General features: G+C 52.5%; 1 protein-coding gene across 2 annotated transcripts in view; it reads right to left on the reverse strand.

Moving 5' to 3' along the window:
* Positions 1-18,488, reverse strand: part of SLC25A22 (solute carrier family 25 member 22) — a 33,575-nt gene extending 15,087 nt beyond the window's left edge. The window contains exons 1-2 of one of the 2 annotated variants that reach the window (XM_026034629.1): positions 18,373-18,488; positions 3,409-3,528 (exon numbers count right to left, since the gene is read on the reverse strand). In XM_026034629.1, coding sequence (XP_025890414.1) covers positions 3,409-3,428 — 20 coding nt within the window. In that variant the 5' untranslated portion in view covers positions 3,429-3,528; positions 18,373-18,488. Of the gene's footprint in view, positions 1-3,408; positions 3,529-3,635; positions 3,660-18,372 lie in introns of those variants that run through there. The other variant, XM_026034630.1, reaches the window with a different exon arrangement.
* Between the last annotated feature and the right edge of the window lie 702 nt (positions 18,489-19,190).

Below are 19,190 nucleotides of genomic sequence, written 5' to 3' on the forward strand. Positions count from 1 at the left end.
TACGGGGGAAGGCAAAGCCTGGCACATGCGCCAAAACATGGTGCTTTTCCACCCGCCTTTAGATTCCCACAGGGAATTCTTGGAACCTGCCAGCGGCTCCGAGCTAGAGCCAGAGCAGTGAAACGCAAGCTCCGAGCAAATTCAATTATGCCAAACGCCCAGCATTTACATGCTCGATAAACCACCACGCACAGACACAAAGGCAGCCTGTTTGAGGCAGCTCCCTGCAATAAAGCCCAGGCCACGGCTCCCTGCACATGGGATGTGTTGGATATTAACCAGAAGGCTGACGGCCGACCCGGACTGAAGCCAGGCGAGCAGGCTACAGCGATACCATGGGATCACCTGCAAGGCAGAGCCCTGTTGTTGCGGACCCGGTACACTCCCTGCTACAAAGGTGACATCTGCAATGTCCTGCTCCAAGTTGGGGCACAGCCTGGAATCATCATGGGGAAAAGCAGTGGTGAGACTGGCCATGATGCAGCAGGCTGAGGCTCTGCAAGTGCTTCCACACAGAGGCCTTCCCATGGACTCTGCAACGACCGCCAATGGCAGAGGATCGATAACTGGCCATGTGGAAAGAGCCTCTCTGCTCCAGGCCTGGCAGAAAGGCAGGGTGTGAAGACTAAGGTTTTAACTGGAGATCTCTCCAGGGAAAGCAGAGAGGAAGAGTGCAGAAAAGAGAAAAGATATACATATACACACACACACATATATATAAACAGCACATCTTGCCCATAAGTGCAAATAGAGAGGCTTGACCCTCCAGGAAATCCCCTGCATGCTCCTTTTGCAGGCAGTGCGAGCTGCTCCCTCCTCAGCACCCACGCTGATGCAGCTCGCACGTGCAGCCCTGGGGCTGGCACAGCTGGCAGAAGAGATGCCCAGGATGGGCAGACAGACCCAACCTCAGCCTCGACTCACAAGCGAGACGATGCTGACAAAGATTAAAACCGAGCCCAGCACGTTAGAAAGTCATGCCCAAATTAGCGTATGATCTCAGAGCTGTGCCACGCTCCAAGGTTTCACCCTCTGGAGACTGCAGCCTCGGGGATCTCCGCACTACAGCCTGAGAAGGAAACAGATGTGCTTGTGAACTCCTCCGCTCATTTCATCTCAGCGTAAGGGAAAAGTTCAGCAAACAGTGGGCTTCACATCCCAGCTTTCTCCTCATCTAACCCACAGCACAACTGAATGCTGCTCATTCAGGCTATGGCTAGAGACCAGATGAAGGTCGCATCGAGAGGGAGACTCCACTGGGAAGCAAGTATTTCAAACGGACTCCAGCCAGTGCACAGTGTCCACGCAGAGCACACAAGATGGGATCTCATAGGATTGCCTAGGATTAATTCTGAAGTCCTTGCTGGTAGGTGACAGACTGCAACTTACAAAAGCCATCAGGGCCCCTCTCTGGTCTTGGTGCTGCCACGGTTTCTCTGTATGTCCCTGAAACACCTGGAGCAGGCAGACACTTGCCTCTCTGCTTGTTCCAACAGCAAAATCATCGCAGCATTTACATCAGGTGGGAGTGAGAAACAGACTCGTGGCAAGCGTGTTGCCTGCTGGCACTGCAGGTGCGAAAGATTCCCCAATTTCAGCACAGACCCCAACAAGAAAGGGGAATAGTCTGATGTGTCTGAGCAAGTCAAGGAAGTTGGAGCAACACGGGCTGCAGTGAGCCTCTCATCCTATCTGTGGATAAGAAATCCTTGCTTAACACTCCCACTGCAGCCGAATCCAACAATTTAGGTTCCCCCGTGAGCACTGCGGAGAGACTGGAACAGGCAGATAATGCGGCAGCACCTGGGGAACAGCTCTCCTCACGCTCAGATGAAGTTACGTGGGCAGAACTGAGGAAATTCAATGCTCTTCATCTCACCTTGCAGCAAACTACTGCTGTAGATTTTGGTCTTTTGGTCTCAATTTGCTAAGGGATGACAGACACAGTCTAGCAAATAAATACAGTCACTAACCCACTTTTACACCAGGAGGAAGAGGAAGATACCTCAGTTCTCCTTATGCTCCCCTCAGCTCTTTTACCAGACCCCATAAGCCAGCAGGCTCCTGTTCCCACTGCCAGAAGCACACTGGAAAGCTGGAGGAGATCCTGGAGGACACATCTCCCCTGCCTCAAAATACCTGGCTCCCCTCCGTGTCAAACAGCCCTCGACACCTGCTCCTTTCACTCTGCAGAGGCTATCAGGGCCCTGCACCTGCCGGGCTTTACACGGGTGAATCTCAGCGTTTGCTCTGGTGCTATAACAGAACAGTGCCAAGTGCTCCTGAAATCACAGAGCTGATGACAGGCAAATTTAGACACATAAACACTGCAACGCTGCGTTGTTATCAGTGCAGCTCAGCACTGCCTTCGCTCCCAGAAGGGAGAAGGGTGGGAAGAACGAAAAGGAAAATAAAACGAACTGTGGCAAATACTGAGCAGGGACAGCCCTCCTTGCTATAGCATTCAAGTGTGGCCAAATCCCAGCCCTCTGGCACCAAATAACATTCACCCACTGTGCTAGGCCACCCGCTTGCCTCCTGCCCTGAGATGGTAATTCGGGAAGGTAGGGGTTAGAAGAAGGGCACAGAAAAAGATGAATCCCAAGGCATGTAGGAGTCACTTATCTGGAGCAACTTCACAAGCAGCAGAAAGCAAAACCCGCTCGCAGGACTGTGCAGATCTGACTCAGCTCCTAGGAAGCTAAGGGCAGTGTCAGGGCACCTGAGGGCAAACAGGACACTTAGCAGTGTCTTTTCTAAAAAGACATCCCGATTCACTTCCAAGGAGAACTCACATCCAGCTTTTACGTGTGCCTGGACCAAGGCTCTTAAAGTCCTGCTGTGCAGTTGAGTGTCACCAGCTATTTTAAACTTGGCAACAGCCGCACATTGGTACTTCACGTTCCTACAATCACTCAAGCCATCAATGGCTTTAGAGGAAGGGCTCAAGTAAGCATCTCTGTGGAGACTGCAATTAAAAGCATCAGATAATCAGCTGGTCAAAGAGCTGGCTTTGCTCGCTTGGAGGCTGAAGTCAGCAGGCCAACCTGACCTTTGAAAGGTGAAGCAAAAAGGAACTTGGGCAGGCAAGGGACAAAGCAAAGGCAAGAAAGAAATGAGCAGTGAGAAGAAAGTGCTGAAGAAAACAGAAATGTGACAACATGAGAAAGACAAACAACAGCAGAGAAGCAAAGACTGAAAAAACAGTTGAGAGAGGGGCAAAGAAGGAATCAGAGCAGTTTACAGCAAGAAGAAACGATCAAGGGATCTCCTCTAGCCTCCAGTATCACGAAAGAGATTGAGCTTGAAAGCCTAGAAAAGAAAAATCCAAAGCAAAAAGGAAAAAAAAAAAAACAAACAAAAATCAACCAAGCAAACAAAACAATTTGACAATTACAAAGAAGTTACCTGATCTGTTTATCAGCCATTTAATTCAAACTTGAACTTGTTATGAAATAGGTTTGTTCCTTCCAGTTGCTTCTTAACTTCCTCTTCAGTCACTGCTTCTTAAGGGTTCAGGGTTTCTTCCTAGGAGCAGAGACCAGGGAGACAAAAGTTGAGAACCAGCCACTTGCACTGTCCTGAAGCTCAGGTCCTTCTGGGCAGGTTGTGGAAGAAGTGACTCAGAAGAGCACCTGGTCTATCTATCTCCTGGCTGCAATGGGGAGGATGGACCAGAAGCCGTGTTCAGCCACCAGCTTCAGAGAGGAAGACAGGTCAATCACACAGCTCCCTCTTAAGAGGGACAGACCTTCCCAAAGAGGCCTTCTCGCTGCTGCACGGTGAAAAGCCACTGCAGAGCAGGCAGGGTCCAGCACGAGGATGGGCAGCAGCAAGGCAGCACGTGAGCTCTGTGTGGCCGCGTGTGCAGCAGCAACGCCTACAGCCTCTCATGTCCCACCCAACCGGACAGCCCACGTCCCAGCCCATGCCCAATCTTGTGCCAACGCGGTCTTGGAAATAGCACCCAACCCTCCTCACTGTAATTACATGACTTTGCACTTTGCACCGTTTCTTGCCACTAGTGCCTGCTGGCATTGCACGGACGCTGCAAGTCCGAAGGAAACTGTTCTCTGGAGGACCCATGGTGACTTGTTTTTTCCAAGAGGAGCTGGCAGATGTCACCTGGCTGCTCTCCAAAGCGCTGCTCCCGAGCTGCCACCTGAGTGCTGAGCCAGGAGGAAATCTCTTTGCCTTCGGTATCAGGAATTAAATTTGCCCCCCTTGACCACAGAAGGTTTCCTAGGCCGTGGTGGTTCAGCACGGGCTTTTGGGTGGCTTTTGGGCTTCAGCTCTTGGATTAAGCCAGACTAAATCTCCCTTTCCACTTGGGTTCCCAAATTCTTGCTCTTTTACACCATGCTACTCTCTTCCCTGTCCTTGTGTGATCCCTTGCAGCCATTTCCTTCCCTGCTCTTGAGGAAGCATGCCTTAAAAATCTCCAGAGATCACCTCCTCCCTGCATTCTCTGAGTGAAAAAAATCACATAAGCCTTTCTCTGCATGTTATTTTTTTTTCAAATATATATCCACAAGAGTAGTTTATTTCCCTGTCAATTTAATCAGAATGAGACCCCAACATAAAAACATACACACGCAAATACAGAGACCAGCGAGACCAGCTATTGTTTTAAGTCTGCAACCCCGGTACATAAAAGCCCTGAACCGTGAAAACTCACTTGATAACATCTCTGCCTGGCATAGGATATTTGTGTTGACTGATGCAGCAGCTCTGGACAAAATCTCTGCAGAGAGCAGAACTCTGGGCCTGCTCCCGGCATCCCGCGGTATCGACTGCCTCGGCGTGGTGCACCTGGATCCAGGCAGGAAAGAGGCTGCACGGCCACCTAATGCCACCACTAAATATTGCCCCCCTAGCACAGGTAACACAGCTAGGGGGTGAGCAAAGGCAAGGAAGCGGGGGCATTTCCCAGCGGACACGACCATTTGATAAATGTTTATACTGCACCTGGCAAGACCCAGGGATTTTAATGCAGTTGGGGATTTCCATTGAGGTGGAAAACTGATTTAAGCTCTGTTTGGACAGAGCTATAATAAGAGATCTCTGTTTGCAAAAGAAACCCAAAGCCCCTGCAAACTCCACCAGAGCATGTTGCTGGGCACAACAGTTCTTTTAGCCCCTCAAAAACGGGCAACCTACGAAGCCTCAGGTGCCCTGGCTGGGTGGGTTCTCACCAGACCCCAGTCCCTTCCAGGGCAGAAAAATAACTACTATAGTAGAAAAACACTATACATTTATCCTATGCAGGAAAGAAATTAGGCAGAGACTGATGAATACCCTCCCAGGAATGCAGTGCTCTTTGAAGCCAAAAAATGCTCTTTGGAGCCAAAAGGTGGTCAAGCAGCACTTGTGCAGTCAAACAGCTTCAAAATTCTGTTTATTTGTTTATTTAACCAAAAAGAGAAGCAAGGTCAGGGGGAGGTCTTGCCTGATCCTGAGAAGCCTCAAACAGCACCTGGACCAGCATCCACCTGAAAATCTCTATATTAGGGCCACGTGGATGAGGGCACTGCTGGCACCCTCCACGACACAAGTAACGCAGGCGTAAAAAAATCAGAGGCCTTCCCTAAATTGAAGGAGATTGGGAAGCCCTAGCAGAAGGGGATTCCTAAATCACATGAGCTGTAATTAAGAGAGTAAGAGCTGCAGAAGCGATGAATTATGTGGCATTAATTCCTTCCCAGAGTGCTGTTAACACAGCGAGGCATGGATTAATGCCCCATTACCCACACGCCAGGATCTCCCTTCGACATTTATTAAAATGATGGAGCAAATTAGTTTTAGGAGGACGTGCGCGTGGCAGCGTGGGGAAGCACCTCAGCACTAGGTGGAGGAGCGGCGCAGATGCTGCACGAGCGCCACGCTGCCATGGCGGGAGAAGCTCCCCTTGCTCAGGCAGGGACTCGAGTCCAGGGATGCACTTGTCCTAACACCCTGTGCAGGATGCAGGCAGGCAGCCCTCTGCTCACAACCCAGCACGTCCTGCTGCTTTGCCTCAGCCCTTCCAAAGGGCAGGAGCCTCCTCAAGCCAGTCTCACCCCACAGATGGCCATGCCCAGAGACAGGGCCAGCAAAACCAGGTATCTCAGGGGTACCACAACCAGCTTCAGATGGATCTGGTGCTTAGAACCTCCACCCCTGGCAAAACCAACCTTTTTGCTCCCCTTCCTTGCCCACACAGCATACGCTCCCTTGTACCTACCTTACCCAGACTGTGTCCTCCCTGCCTGTAAGGAGGCCTTCTTCAGGACAGCCAACGTCACACACCTCAGACCAGCAGTACGGTACTAACAGCTGGTGCATGGGGCTGGACTATTAACCTTTGATTCTCCTCCTTATCACCTGAAGGAAAAGCGCTTACTGGAGAATTACAGCCCCTTCTAGCGCATGGGCTGGGTGCAGTCCCACCAAGCAAGGAGTGGGAGTGGGGCAAAAAACACTTTGGAGGTGTCTGCTTGTCTCTGATGCCTTTGCTGTTCAATGAAGGACTGCCCCAGTTTGGGTAAAGGAGGAGTTCAAATTTGGGTGTCCCTGTCCCCATTCATCCCTGAGGTTCCTTCAGGCACATGTTCAGGGTATGCAGACTCACAAACCAACACCCCCATGTGACCCATCACTGCAAAGCCACTGGTTTGGGGGTGTTTTTTAGACCCCCAGGTCTAAAAAAGGTCCCCCAGGTCCCTCAGACCTTCCAGACAGCAGACCCCCAGGTCTAAAAAACATGGTGAAACAAGGAAAGAATGAGGACGCTCTCTTGTAGCACGTGGCCACTGCAGTCCGTTCCTTCCAGAGCTCCCATCTGGCCTTATTAAGCATGGGACTAACACATGGGTGTCACGAGTCCCTCTCCCCGTATATTTAGGCATGGCCACAAAGAGTGAAATGTGAGCTTTGGCCAGCAACCCTAGTTGCTGGCAGCACCTACAAAGTCCGGATGGAAATACAGGCACCCAGTGTCTCCAGGAACCGAGGCATCCGTCCTGCACCACCCTGCTCCTTTGCAGGCTCCCTCCTTGCCAGCAGCCTCACACTGACAGGCAGAGCTCAAGACTGGCATATGCTGGAGCCATCACCAAAAGCAGGCCCTCAAACTACCATTTCACTTGCAAATAAATGGCCCAGGGAAAAATGGACTCCCTTGCAGAAATTCCCACGTGCCTTGAGAGCAGATGCAAGCTCAGCCCACGCAGCTGCCCCTCTTACTTCAGGTGGATGGCAGGCCAAAGTCCCGGGGGAGGCGCGTGCCGCCCGCCTGTCCCATTGGCCACCAGCAGTGCAGGGGATGGGCCCTGAGCCTGCCTGGACAGCAGGAGAGCAGGGATGCTGAGCCCCAGAGTCCTGCAGCCCCCTAGGCACATGGCACAATCCGCAGGACAAGGGCAGCTTACCGAGGCATTTGGCTTTGAGAACACGTGAGGTGGCAGCCCAGGTTCACCTGGAGGTCCACAGAGAAGGGGAAAGCAGCAGGTACTACTGGAAAGGGAGGGAGAAAAGCAGGGAAGGAGGTGGGGATGGCTCCTACTTCCAGGCAGCAGCAGCAGGAACACCCCAGTTCTCTCACGCTTTCCCCTGTGGGCTCTCCATCCCGGTCGTGCAACAGGCTGGCCTCCATTCCCAGTACATTTAATCCTGCCTGCTTTGCCAAGAGACCTTAAGTGATAACTCTAGACAGCGAGTACCTACCGTTATCTCTGAGCGCTGGAGCTCGGAGAAACACCAAGGCCCCGAAATCACTGAAAACTGCAAGAGAAATACACGTCCTTCTGCCTGGGAGAACCTCCCTCCCTGGGACTGCCAAAGCCAATGCTCCTCCTGCTGCCTGAGGAGGGCCAAATGGCCAGTGACTTGTTTAGCTTTCTGTGGAAACTGCTTGCCACAGTACTGGCTGGCTGACTGCTAAACAAGGGAAGTCCCCGGGAGGCCTCTGCTTGCACCAGCACAGCCTCCTCCTCACACTCCGCACAACGATAGCTCAGGAAAGGGAGCCAGCATCCCAGACTCCAAAGCAACCCCCCAAAGAATTCCCTGGGCACACACCTCTCCCACCAGGCAGGTGCGACCCACCACCCATCTAACGCCAAGGTGCCCGCGCTCAAGTCAGACACAGAAAGACTGGAGGAGCAGGTCTGTGCCGACTGGAATCCAGAGCCAAATACACCCTTAACTTTGCATGTCTTGGGAAACCACCCTGGATCAAGAGGCGGAAAGCTGGTATTTGTCTTAAGGCAGGGCTTAGATTTCCACATTGCAGCAGAACCCAGATTCGAGACCTTTTAGGCCAGAGGCTGCCCTGACCTTTAGTGCAGAGCAGTTCCTGTCCTGGGGTTTTGCGGCCCACTGACGAGACTGGATGTGCGAGGACAGGCATTAGGGAAGTGACTCACCAGGGCTCCCAGAGCAAGGCCGAGGGCTCCGGCTGTCCCACACGCCAGGGCTGCTGAGCCGAGAGAACCGGAGGGAAGACTGGAGAAGGACAAATGACCTTGAAATCAGCTCCCTGCACACATATAGCAGAGTCCTGCTCCACAGAGGGAAACAGCACCTTGCTCCACTGGGGAAAAATACAGCAGGTCTAAAAGTGCCCAGAGCAGCCCTGCAAGACCGAGCAGAGGCAAGGAAACCAAGGGGAGCTAAACATTTTAGGATGACACAAATGGGTGCATATTGCCCCAATCCCACTTCCAAGTGCCACCCGAGACATGAGCTGCCACCCGACTCATGCAGTGAGCTGGATCCATTCAAACTGATTTTAAAGCCATGCTACCCTGGATCTGTTCTCCATGCCAGCTTTAATGTAACTAAAGCCTAAGCGAAAGGCAGCACTGGATGGAGGAAGAGCACAGGTTAACATAGAAACTGGAGTTTGGCAGATGGGAGATGGGGCTGGGAAAGCAACCAAAATTTTATATAAAACAAGTAAGAAAGTACATTTCCTTTTCAGTGTTGTGAAATGGCCTTGTCCACAGAAAAAAAGGCAGAACCAGAACTGACAGTGACAACCAGCCAAACCAGTCCTTTGATCTGAAAGGGCTTTCCACACACAGAGAAGCAAAGTGGTGCAGATCACTCAGGTACTCTGCCAAGAGACTGGCAGAAGAGAAAAAAAGCTTCCTTCCCCCCTTGCCCTCGGGTTTAAAATAATCACCATATACAAAGTAGTAATAAAAAAATAAATAAAAAAAAAAAAAAAAAGGAGCTGAAGAGAAAGAAAAGGTCTGAATTCAAGCTTGCTCAGTAGGAGCAAGGCAGAGGGCCTGAGCTGAGGTCCTGGGCTGTGAAAGGGGCCATTCAGTCCCCATTGTCAACAAAAATAAAGCTCCTGGCTCTCAGCACATTGCTGTCCTCTAAAGAGCAGGGCTTCAGTGGCTCTGATGGGAAGATCAAGCACCTCTTTCTGCCCAAACCATGGCATTACCTCATCAGAGCAGCACACAAACTCGCCCAGAGCTGCTCCCGTTCCATGGTTGGAAATGAGTCCTTCTGGGTTGGTACTGGTTCATGATGGCCAAACCCAAGGTCACGAGGGGGAAAATTCCCCCTACACTATGTTTCTTTAAGACAGATGTTGAGCAAAACGATTGCCTGAAATAGCCTCAACTTCAGCTATTTCAGGACTCTAAATCAAGCTGTGCCCCATCCAGCCCAGGGGCCAGCAAGAGGCCTTCTGAGTCAGCTCAGACACATGGCTCTCTCACTGTGCAGCAACGGACAGAGGCAGATGATGTCTTCACATTAAACTCAGCCTGGTTAAGGCCATTGCCTCCTTTCCCAAGATCTTCGAGTCAGACAGAGCACGGGGATCTCACTGGCAAAACCTTTCTTCAGCTGCACCCTCCTTGCAGCAAATTCTCCCGCTCCTGATGTGCACTGAGCATCCAAGAGCTACAAGCCAGTGGACTGCTTCAAACCCACAGGTGAAGCCTCCAAAGGATGGAGCCAGGCAGTGCCCCTTCCCGGCGCAGGAAAAGCTCCTCACCTCTGAGCAGCACCTCGATTCTGCTGTGCTGCTTATGCCAGTTCGGAGCTGCTCATGGGTACTTCTGCACCCGCAGCTCAGTGCACAGCTTCGCCGCCCCTACCTATCCTGGGCACACCGTGGGGGACACCAGTGCTGCTACGGATACTGCGGGCAGCCCTGCTCACCACATGCCCGCGCCGAGGGCCAGCAAACCAGGGGCCTTCTGAAACTCCAACCACCAAGGCAGCTTTGTTCACAGGGCCTGCGAGAGAGCGGGGCTTTCTTGAAAACAGACTAAGAGAAACAAACTTAACTGCTCCAATGTGCTCCACACAGGCTCTTGTTTGTCCCATCACCCCACTGAGATCTCCTGGAGTCCTTCACTCGTCCTGCTATGCTCTCCAGGAGGGACAGATCCTTGGCTCGTGCAAGCCAGGACAGCTCTGCTGTCTCTGCTGGAGCCGAGGCCTTGGTCCTTTGCCAGCTGCAGTCAGAGGGCACATTATCACGGGCACACACACACACTATGTCATGGGCTTACCCTGCTCAGCTGCCCATAACAACCTCAGCTTCTCAATGATGTTCCTGTGCAAGCTCATCATGACAGGGAACAGCTTCAGCCTCCACAGCCCCAGCTTGCCAATTCTTGTGGGCAGAGAAAGAGCAAAGTGAAACAGAAACAGGAGGGAGAGCAAGCAGGGGGGGATCCTGCATCTCTGCCCCACCAGCTGCCTGCAGAAAGACTGACCCACACGGTGCAAACACACCGGCTCCCTTCAGCACCTGCACTCCCCTCATCCCCCTCCAACCAGCGCTTACCACAGAGAGCACAGCCTACAACTAGCGCTGCCAGGGAAAGAAGAAATGCAGGAAGCCTCTTTTGTGTGTGTGCAGTAGTCTTGGCTGAAAGAAGTCCTCAGATGAATAGCTCACTGCTTTTAGAAGTGAGGCAAGGTCTTACTGTTCCACAGGAACAGAGAGACCCACAGCACCATCTGAGACTCACAGTTCACATCATGCCAGGGTGGGGGAGCACAAACTGGCATCCACCCTTGATACCTAGTAGCAGATGTCTCAGCAAGGTCCCACTGGACCTAGCTAAGCCCTGCACGTGGCATCACTCAGACTAGCAGGAGGGACAGAGACTGCACTTCCGCAGAGAATGAAACTGCTTGCAACTGGGTTTTGTCCTTTCACATATTCTTCTTTATTGAGCTGAATTATGAGCAGCACCAGCCTCTATCAGCCACTTTCTAAAGTTAGCCACTACCCCTGCCAGAAGAGTCACTGAGGGGAAATGTATCAGAGAAAAAAAAAAAAAACAAAAAAACAGGCAAATACATTCCAGAAGATCTAGTTCATAGCACTGCCAAAGCTGAGCTAAAGTGTCGATTGCTAAAGCTGATTTTCTCCTCCCCACTCTGGGTCATACAGGATATCAGGCTGATTTATTCTATAGCTCCTTTTCTGCATACAGGATAGAGCATAGGAAATAGCCAGAGCTGACTGCTTAGCAAACCTGCACTGAGAGCTTCCTTCCACCTACTGTGTGTGCTGCTAATTCCCTTCACAGCCGTGCTCATTAATAAAAAAAAAAACACAACATAATAAATGGGAACCGCACACACATACCTTGCCCAAATTCCTTCAACACTGCCTGATCCTGAGTCACCACCAGCGAGTAACTGTTGCCATGCAAGGAGGAGGACACAGTTATTAAATTAATAGGGGCTGCTTAACATGGCTACAAATATACCGAAGTTCTTTGTGCCTTAGTGAACTAATAAGGCATGTGCTAATTGCATTAATTCAGACAAGCCCAGCGTGCCCGCAGGGCAAAGAGAGAGGAGGGCACAGCAAACCCAGGCGCTTTCGCAAGAGCTGTGCAGGAGCAGGAGGTACTTGTCTTGACACAGCTTGAGGAGGAGCAGTGTGGGAACGCGGCGAGGCGCGCTCTGGCTCCTGGTTAACACACTACCTGGTGAACATGCCTTGTTCCGTCATCCTGGCCTCGTGACGGGATGCCCTTCCCAAGCAGCGAGCTGGCTTGTCCCTTCTGACGCTCCCCCCAGCACATGGGGAGCCCCCGGCTGGCTTCTGCACGTGCCCCGAGCCAGACAGCCACACAGCTGCACAGGCAGCGCGAGGGAGAGATGTCAGCTCCTCAGCGCGAGCCTGACCTGGTCGCGCGGTGCCCCTGGCTCTGCAGACCCGTCTGGCAGCGGGAGGGGAAGGGGGGGTTCAGCGTTCACCTCCCACATCCGAAAAGGAAGGGGCTCTTCAGACAGCAGGAGAGGGGAAAGCCACAGCAGGGAGAAGCGGAAGGATGGCAGGAGAGAGGCTCGATCTGGGCACGGTTCAGAGCTGCTCAGAGAGCAGCCTCTCGTGCCCGCAGCCCAGCGGTCCCCAGAGCCCTCACCTTGGCCATGCTGGAGGGGAGCCCCCGTGGTGTCAGCCCTGCTCACGCTGCGTCTGCTGGCGCTGCCACCGCTGCCTCCTGGCCACGCGGGAGGGAGGGGAAGAGGAAGAGGAGAGGAAGTCGGTCGCATTTCTTTGCATTGCCAGGGACACGTGCTCGCCGAGCAATTTCTAAAAGCCTGCGCGTGTTCCTGCGGACACTAGGGGACCGCGTCGGAGCAAAGCAAAACTCTTTCCCCCCACTCTGTCCCCACCTATCTTGACACCACCGGCACCTGGCCATGCGCATGGCTGGCCCTGGGAGGCCAGAGAAGCCATCACCTCCCACCAGGGATTCAGCTAGCACCATATCAGGCATTTTTTAACCTGCAGAAAGTGCTTCTCTCTCAGTCCATGTAATTCTCTTTCCCAGCCGAGGCTGTGGCTGCCCAGTCACTCTAGTCTCGCATAAATCTCAGCTACTGACAGAAAGGAGAGAGCTCTTTCTTCTGCCAGTAGCTGAGTAACTCCTTTCAGCAGGGCCTGTCCCCAGTGTGGCTGCACACGTGGCTGTGCTGGAGCAAGTCAAGAGGCAGGCGTGGGGACCGGGGACAGCTCAGCAGCAGCACAAGCACACAGCCCATGCTGGGACCAGGTACCCTCACCTTGCACACTGACTGATGGAGCCCTGGAGCAACCACAACAAAATATTATCAAATCACCTCTGCCTGGAAGTGAGGAGCAACCCTTGACTTCCATCTGCTGAACAAAAACAATGTAGAAAGCCTAGGGAAGGAACAGGGTACTTGGAGGGCACCTTCCCAGATTTCTAAATCCTTCGCAACAGCTCCGGTTAGGACACATCTTTCTTGGGAAGGTGCCTTATGCCATTATATCCCACTGCTGCAAGCTGAGTGTGACTCATGCTCTTGCTGCACTAGAAAAAATGCCAGTTGAACAGCGTGTTAAAGCAATGTGCTTTGTCTCTCTACCACAGGCGAGCACGGGACACTGCTCCTGCTACTGCCAGTCCCTCTGCTGCACAGGTACATGAATTTATCCACTCCACTCCTAGAGGTTTCTCTCCTCCCATCCCAGCCGCTTCCTTATGCCTAGAGGGGTTGAAACTGCTCACAACAATGCAAAATGGTTCCTTGCTAAACACACAACAGCAGTACCATACAGGTCACACTCTTCCTAAAGAAGTTAGCACTTTCTCAGGGGAAATTCGTTCTTGCTCCTCAGTGAGCTGAGAATCACTGAGGGCACCGCGACCACCACCTGGCAGTCACCAAGTGCGTGCCCAGTGCCCGTCTCACCCAAAGCACTGTAAGTCACTGGAGACTCCAGCTGGCTGCGAGGAGCTCCCAGCATGGAGCAACAGGCTTAGGAGGCTAAAGACAAATAATAATAATAATAATACCCACACACATCGCATCGCACATCGACTCCACCACCTCTCTCCTGCACAGCGGTCCCGGACCCGGCACGTCGCTCGGCCTGCCCAGGAGCCGCCTGGCAGCCCGCGCCCACACACGGCTCAGCAGCAGCCGAGCTTGTTCCTTCCCCTCTCCAGAGCCAAATTCAGACCATCTGTTGAAGTATTTCTGCAAATCATCCTTCCCTCAGGAAGGGCCGGGGGCTGAGTTTAGTTATTTATATAGTGTCTGGCATTTCTGTAGCACTTATCACTTCAATATCCAAGCTATTTCCCTCCAGCTCTGAAGAACCAAAGCAGGGCATCAGTGAGTCTTCACAGTAACTTTTCTGCAAAAAAAGTGATGCTGCAAGAAAGCTGCTCAGGTCAGGCACATATTTTGCTGCTAACGAAATACGTGGGACTGTTCATGCAAAGGCCAACACAATATGTTTTATGTCCTTTAGAAGAATTACTACCCATATAAAATAGTCTCCATAAACAACAGCTGTTCCCAGAGAACAAGATGAACCAACAAGTGTTCCTGCTGCCTTACGGAGGCGAGCACTGCTTATCCAGGACATGGAGAAGGAAGCTATGCCCGTGCTTGAAAAGACTGACACAAAACTAAAAGGGAAAGGGAAGCACCCAGAAGGAGATGCTGTTTATTATGGCGGATCACCCGGCCCTGCCGCTGCTGTTTGCAAACAAGTGGCAAAGCCCGGAAAGGCAACGCGGCTCTCCCTGTCAGATGGCAGGAGGCAAGGCTGGAGATGGATATTTTACTGCTTATCCAAGGCCATGCTCCAAGGCTGCAGCAAAAGAGGGGGTAGCACCCAAATTCAGGGTGAGCCCCTGAAGTGTCCTGCCTCTAAAAAGTACCTCCTCCTTCTTTTCTTCCATATACACTCCAAACCACCATGCTACAAGGAACACAGAGCTGAACAGGGCACCAAACTCACTCCCAGCTTGCACATAACCTTGGGGAAGGTGTTTCTCTCCCATCTGCTACCAGCAGGAAACAAGGAAGTGCACACATCTTCTCTGCCCCAGCATTGCAAGCAGGACACCCAGCAAGAGGCTCAGGTGCTGTGCTCATAGGGAGGCAGCGCTCAGCAGCAGCAGTGACAGATGTGCTGTTCCAGACTGCAGAGGCCACATGCTACCACCTCCATGCACTCAATTATTCAAGCAAATCCAGTGCTCATCCTAGCTAGGAGCTTTGAGATCACCCAGCAGAGCCCCTTGCTAAATAGAAAGGATCGACTGGAAGCTGTGACTGAACTCAAAAATGAGAAATCAGAGCAACAAGACCAGGTTCTTGCTTGATTGAACCTCAAGAGATCACTCTTACAGCACCCCTCTCCTAGCAAAAAGACCTGCCAAAGGTCTCGCGTCCTTGTGCCATAGCTAAACAGCATGCAGCCTCCCTCCCCGAGCACAGCGAGGAGGGGAGCTTCTGCAGCAGAAGATCCTCCTCCCTTTTATAACCTGGTTTGAAAATCCAAGCAAATCCAAGCAGGTCTCCAGTTGTGAGACCTGTCTTTTCCACTTTCTGTCAGCTTCTGCCTCCTTCCCCCGGGCACATGTTTCCTCCCAGATCAGAGAGACACAAGGTAAAGCTGTGGGTTCCCACTGCCTCAGAAAACACGAAAGAGTCTCCCTGGAAAAAGAAGAAAAAAAGAAAAAGGAAGGCAAAGCACAAATGGCTTCACCAAAGCAGCCTTGCCAAGATGGCCATGACTCAGTGCAGACTGCGGACTGCTCTCGCGTGGGGAGCAGCACCATGACACAGTGGAGAAATGATTTATTTAAAAAGGTGGCACACACATGCATCAGCAGAGAAATTCACCCACGTTGAAGTCAGCCTCTCTCCTCCTGGTCACTGGAGGCATGCCACAGAGCCAAGAAAGACAAGACATGCACACAGCACTCGCAGCCCGCCCCACACTAGCATGGCACCAAAGGAAAGAGCGCGGCACAGGGAGGCACAACAAGGTACAGCCACCTGGCTGCAACAGCACCAGTGTGGGCACCACTCGCTTAAGGGCTTTGCAAATTAAACCTAAGATTGCATTCCTGTGAACAGCTCTCCCTGGGCCCATTAAACAAAGATCCAAACAGACCCCTCCCCAAGTTAAATAAACTGCATCCCATCACATTTCCTCTGGCACAGGAAACAAGCATCCCTGCCTGGGTGCCTTTCCCCTTCTCAAGCAAATAAACTCCATGGGGGCAACCATCAAGACAGAGCAAATATTTAACGTTTTTATTTGCAGATGTGTAAGAGACAGATGTGCCAGGGCCAGACAGAAATCCAAACCGCCCAGAGTGACAAGGTCTTTCCACTGGGTTTGTTTGGGCTCTTGCCTTGTTTTCTAAAGCTTTTGCGCCCCCGCTGCTTTATCTTGACAACAACTGGAACAACCTGCAATCAATACTGCAAGGTTAAAACAACACCCAGTTTTATATTGGACAGCTCAATCCTCCTCCTCCTTCCTGCTATCTTTGTGCTGGAAGGCAAACAGAAGGGGGCAGGAAAAAGTTACTTATCTCCTGTTAGGATTAGCTGGAGCAACTCAGCGTCAGCTCTAGCACTCTGCCATGCCACCACGCAGGGGCTCCTGGCTGGATGTTGATTCCCTCTCTGATGAGACACAGCAGAGGGCTCAGCCTTGCAGAAGGCTTCACGTAGCTGCGGCGCCAGCGAAGCAGACGTGCATGGTCACAGCGGGCGCCTCTTCCGCAGCCGCCTGTCACTTCTACTCATGCCTCCCTCCAGAGACACCTTCGCTGCAGACGGTCGAGGGAAGCAGCTCCAGCGAGGCTAGAGCCCATGCAGCCATTCATGAGAAATGCACAATAAACCGTACGCGCTGTGTACGGCACATTCATGCGCAAGGGAAATAAACCCAGCATGCTGGCTTGCACAGCCAGCATTTGTCGCTCATTTGCCATTGTAAGTAATTGCCATGTTTCCACTTGTAACTTTGCAGATGTTTGGATACAGCAAAGAGAGCCCAATGCTGCCAACAAAGGGGTCAAAGCATTTCTCCAAAACACACCAAATTAGAGAAGCAGGGTAACATATACCCAGAGGCAGAAGGCATAAACACTCCTCGTTTACCTGCAATAGCAGGAGGCAGGGCACAGGGGCCAGGTAGATCCTTCCCCATCCCGCATTTCTATTACTGAAAGAAAACCAGAGATACACCTCATTGTGCATTGCTACGTATTTAAACAGGTGAGCAGAGTTAAGGCTACGCAGGCAACTAGGAGATAAGCCCGTCCAACTGAAGGCCTCCCAGGATATTAATAAACTTATAAATGACAGGTTAAAGAGGCTCCATGCCTGGGCTTTTCATGCAGCCTGAGGGCTCGCACACTGCAGCCCAGCCTCCGCTGCTGCAAGCTGAAGTGCTCCACTGCCTCTGGCTCAACTGCATTAATTCACTCCTGTCGCTGGTCAAGGTGCACGGCTCCGGGACACCGTGGACCGGAGAGGCGGTGCGGGGGGGAAGCAGAACAAAAACAAAACAAAACAGCAAAGAACAGACACACTCCAATGAAAAGGAGAGCCAGGAAGAAGGCGGGCTTAGGAGAGATGCCTATCTTTGCTGAAGCAACCCACGCCACAGAAACTCCCTTGATCAAGCATTTGCATCCTAATGTGACACACGTGATCTACAGCAAGTGGGACTGCAAGGAAACTCGCTGTCCCAGCTCTCTAACCATGGTTTGGTTACACATTACCTCTCCAGGATCTCCTGAAAACACAACAAAAATTATTCTGCATTTCCCTCTCCACCCCTCTTCCGCCAGCCTTGGGGCCTAGTCCAAGGCTGTTTGATGTCATTCCAGCAGCACAGTATGATTTTTAGGTGGATGGAAGCAGCCCGTTACAGATGCGCGCTGCGCGCGGGGCCTTGACAGCACTGGAAAGTTGGCAGCGTGAGCAACTTGCGGCTTCCTGCCCCCACGCTGGCTCAAGGATCAAGTGACAAAAGTCGGCATCATGCTGGGATGAGGCAGACCGGCCACGGGCCAGCGCGGGGCAACACGATCCCCTCCACAGCCCCGCTCAACCCCCTCCCCAGCCCAGCTCACTGCTGCTGCATTTTCGCCTCTCCCCACACATCCAGCCCCACCAGCCTTCAGCCCCAGAAATCTCCCAGGAACATCCCGCTCCCAGGAGCATCCAGCTCCGGTGAATTTGGCGATGACCCACCAATAACAGTGTATTTCCAAAAGACACACAGTCAGGGGAAGGAGACAGCTGAGAGGTTTGGCAGCATCCATGAAACGCGTGGCACCTTGGCCACTCCTGCAGCAAAGCTGGCTCCTGCTCCTGCCCTTGGAAAGGAGCAGAAAGGAAGATATTTCAGTGCTACACCACACCTAGGTGCTTCTTGGCGAGCCAGGAGAGATTCATTAGTCACTCCTAGGAGAGACTCCTCAATTTTGGCTGGCTGAAGGTTATTCAAATACAATCCAGAGCATCAAGGAACCATTAACCATTTTCAATGTTGCACAGGCATCACATAGCAAGGCTGTTTCCCAGATCAGGCATTGTCCCTACCTTACTGCAACCACTGTTTCTAGGGAAGCTGCTGGGTCCCTAGTCAGAGGTAGTTTAAATGCCGGCTATAAACGTGGTTAACTCCACCCAGATACGACATGTTTTCACCTCTGCTTTTAGCCTAAAAAAAAAAAAAAGAAATAGGAAAAAAAAATCCCTGCTGCCCTCCAGAAAAGCTCTTCCCTCCTGATGTATTTCACAACTGTCGGCATGAAGTTATGCAGAAATCACTGTATGGACGCGTGAAAGGCCTCGGGCTCCTAGGGGAGGCTCTGTCCGCTGCCGGGCTGTGGCAAAGGGAGCGCGGGTGCAGCCAGGCCCCCAGGGCACGGCAACTCCAGCGGCTTTGCCACACAGGTCACCTTGGCCCTGCTGCAAGCATGCAGCGGGAAGCCCAAGCGGGCAGGGGGCTGCTTCCACGCGCAGCCCATGGGACTCCTCCTCATGGGCTCCGCTCACTTAAATTTTGGCAGGAAAAGGGGAGCAAACGGCCTCCATCCGACAGGCTGTCAGCGGCTCCCACTCCCTTGTCACCTAAGACGGCGCGTGGCGGTGGTGGGAGGGCCTGGCGGGCGCCGGCATCCCGGGAAGACATTAACAGGATTGCTGGGCATCCTCTCGGGCACTGGCTCCGCTCCCGAGCGCTGCCTGCTCTGATTTACGAGGTGCCCCCCCGGCCAGCCCTGCCGCCACCGAGCACCCTCAGAATGGGACAGCTGGGGACCAACGGGCACCGGCATCACCACCACCCTCCCCAGCGACCGTTGGGGGCCAACGGCCGCGGGCATCACCACCACCCTCCCCAGCGACCGTTGGGG

The sequence above is a fragment of the Nothoprocta perdicaria genome, unplaced genomic scaffold (genome assembly GCF_003342845.1).
Source record: "Nothoprocta perdicaria isolate Ctin4 unplaced genomic scaffold, notPer1 scaffold_15, whole genome shotgun sequence".
Lineage (NCBI taxonomy): Eukaryota > Metazoa > Chordata > Aves > Tinamiformes > Tinamidae > Nothoprocta > Nothoprocta perdicaria.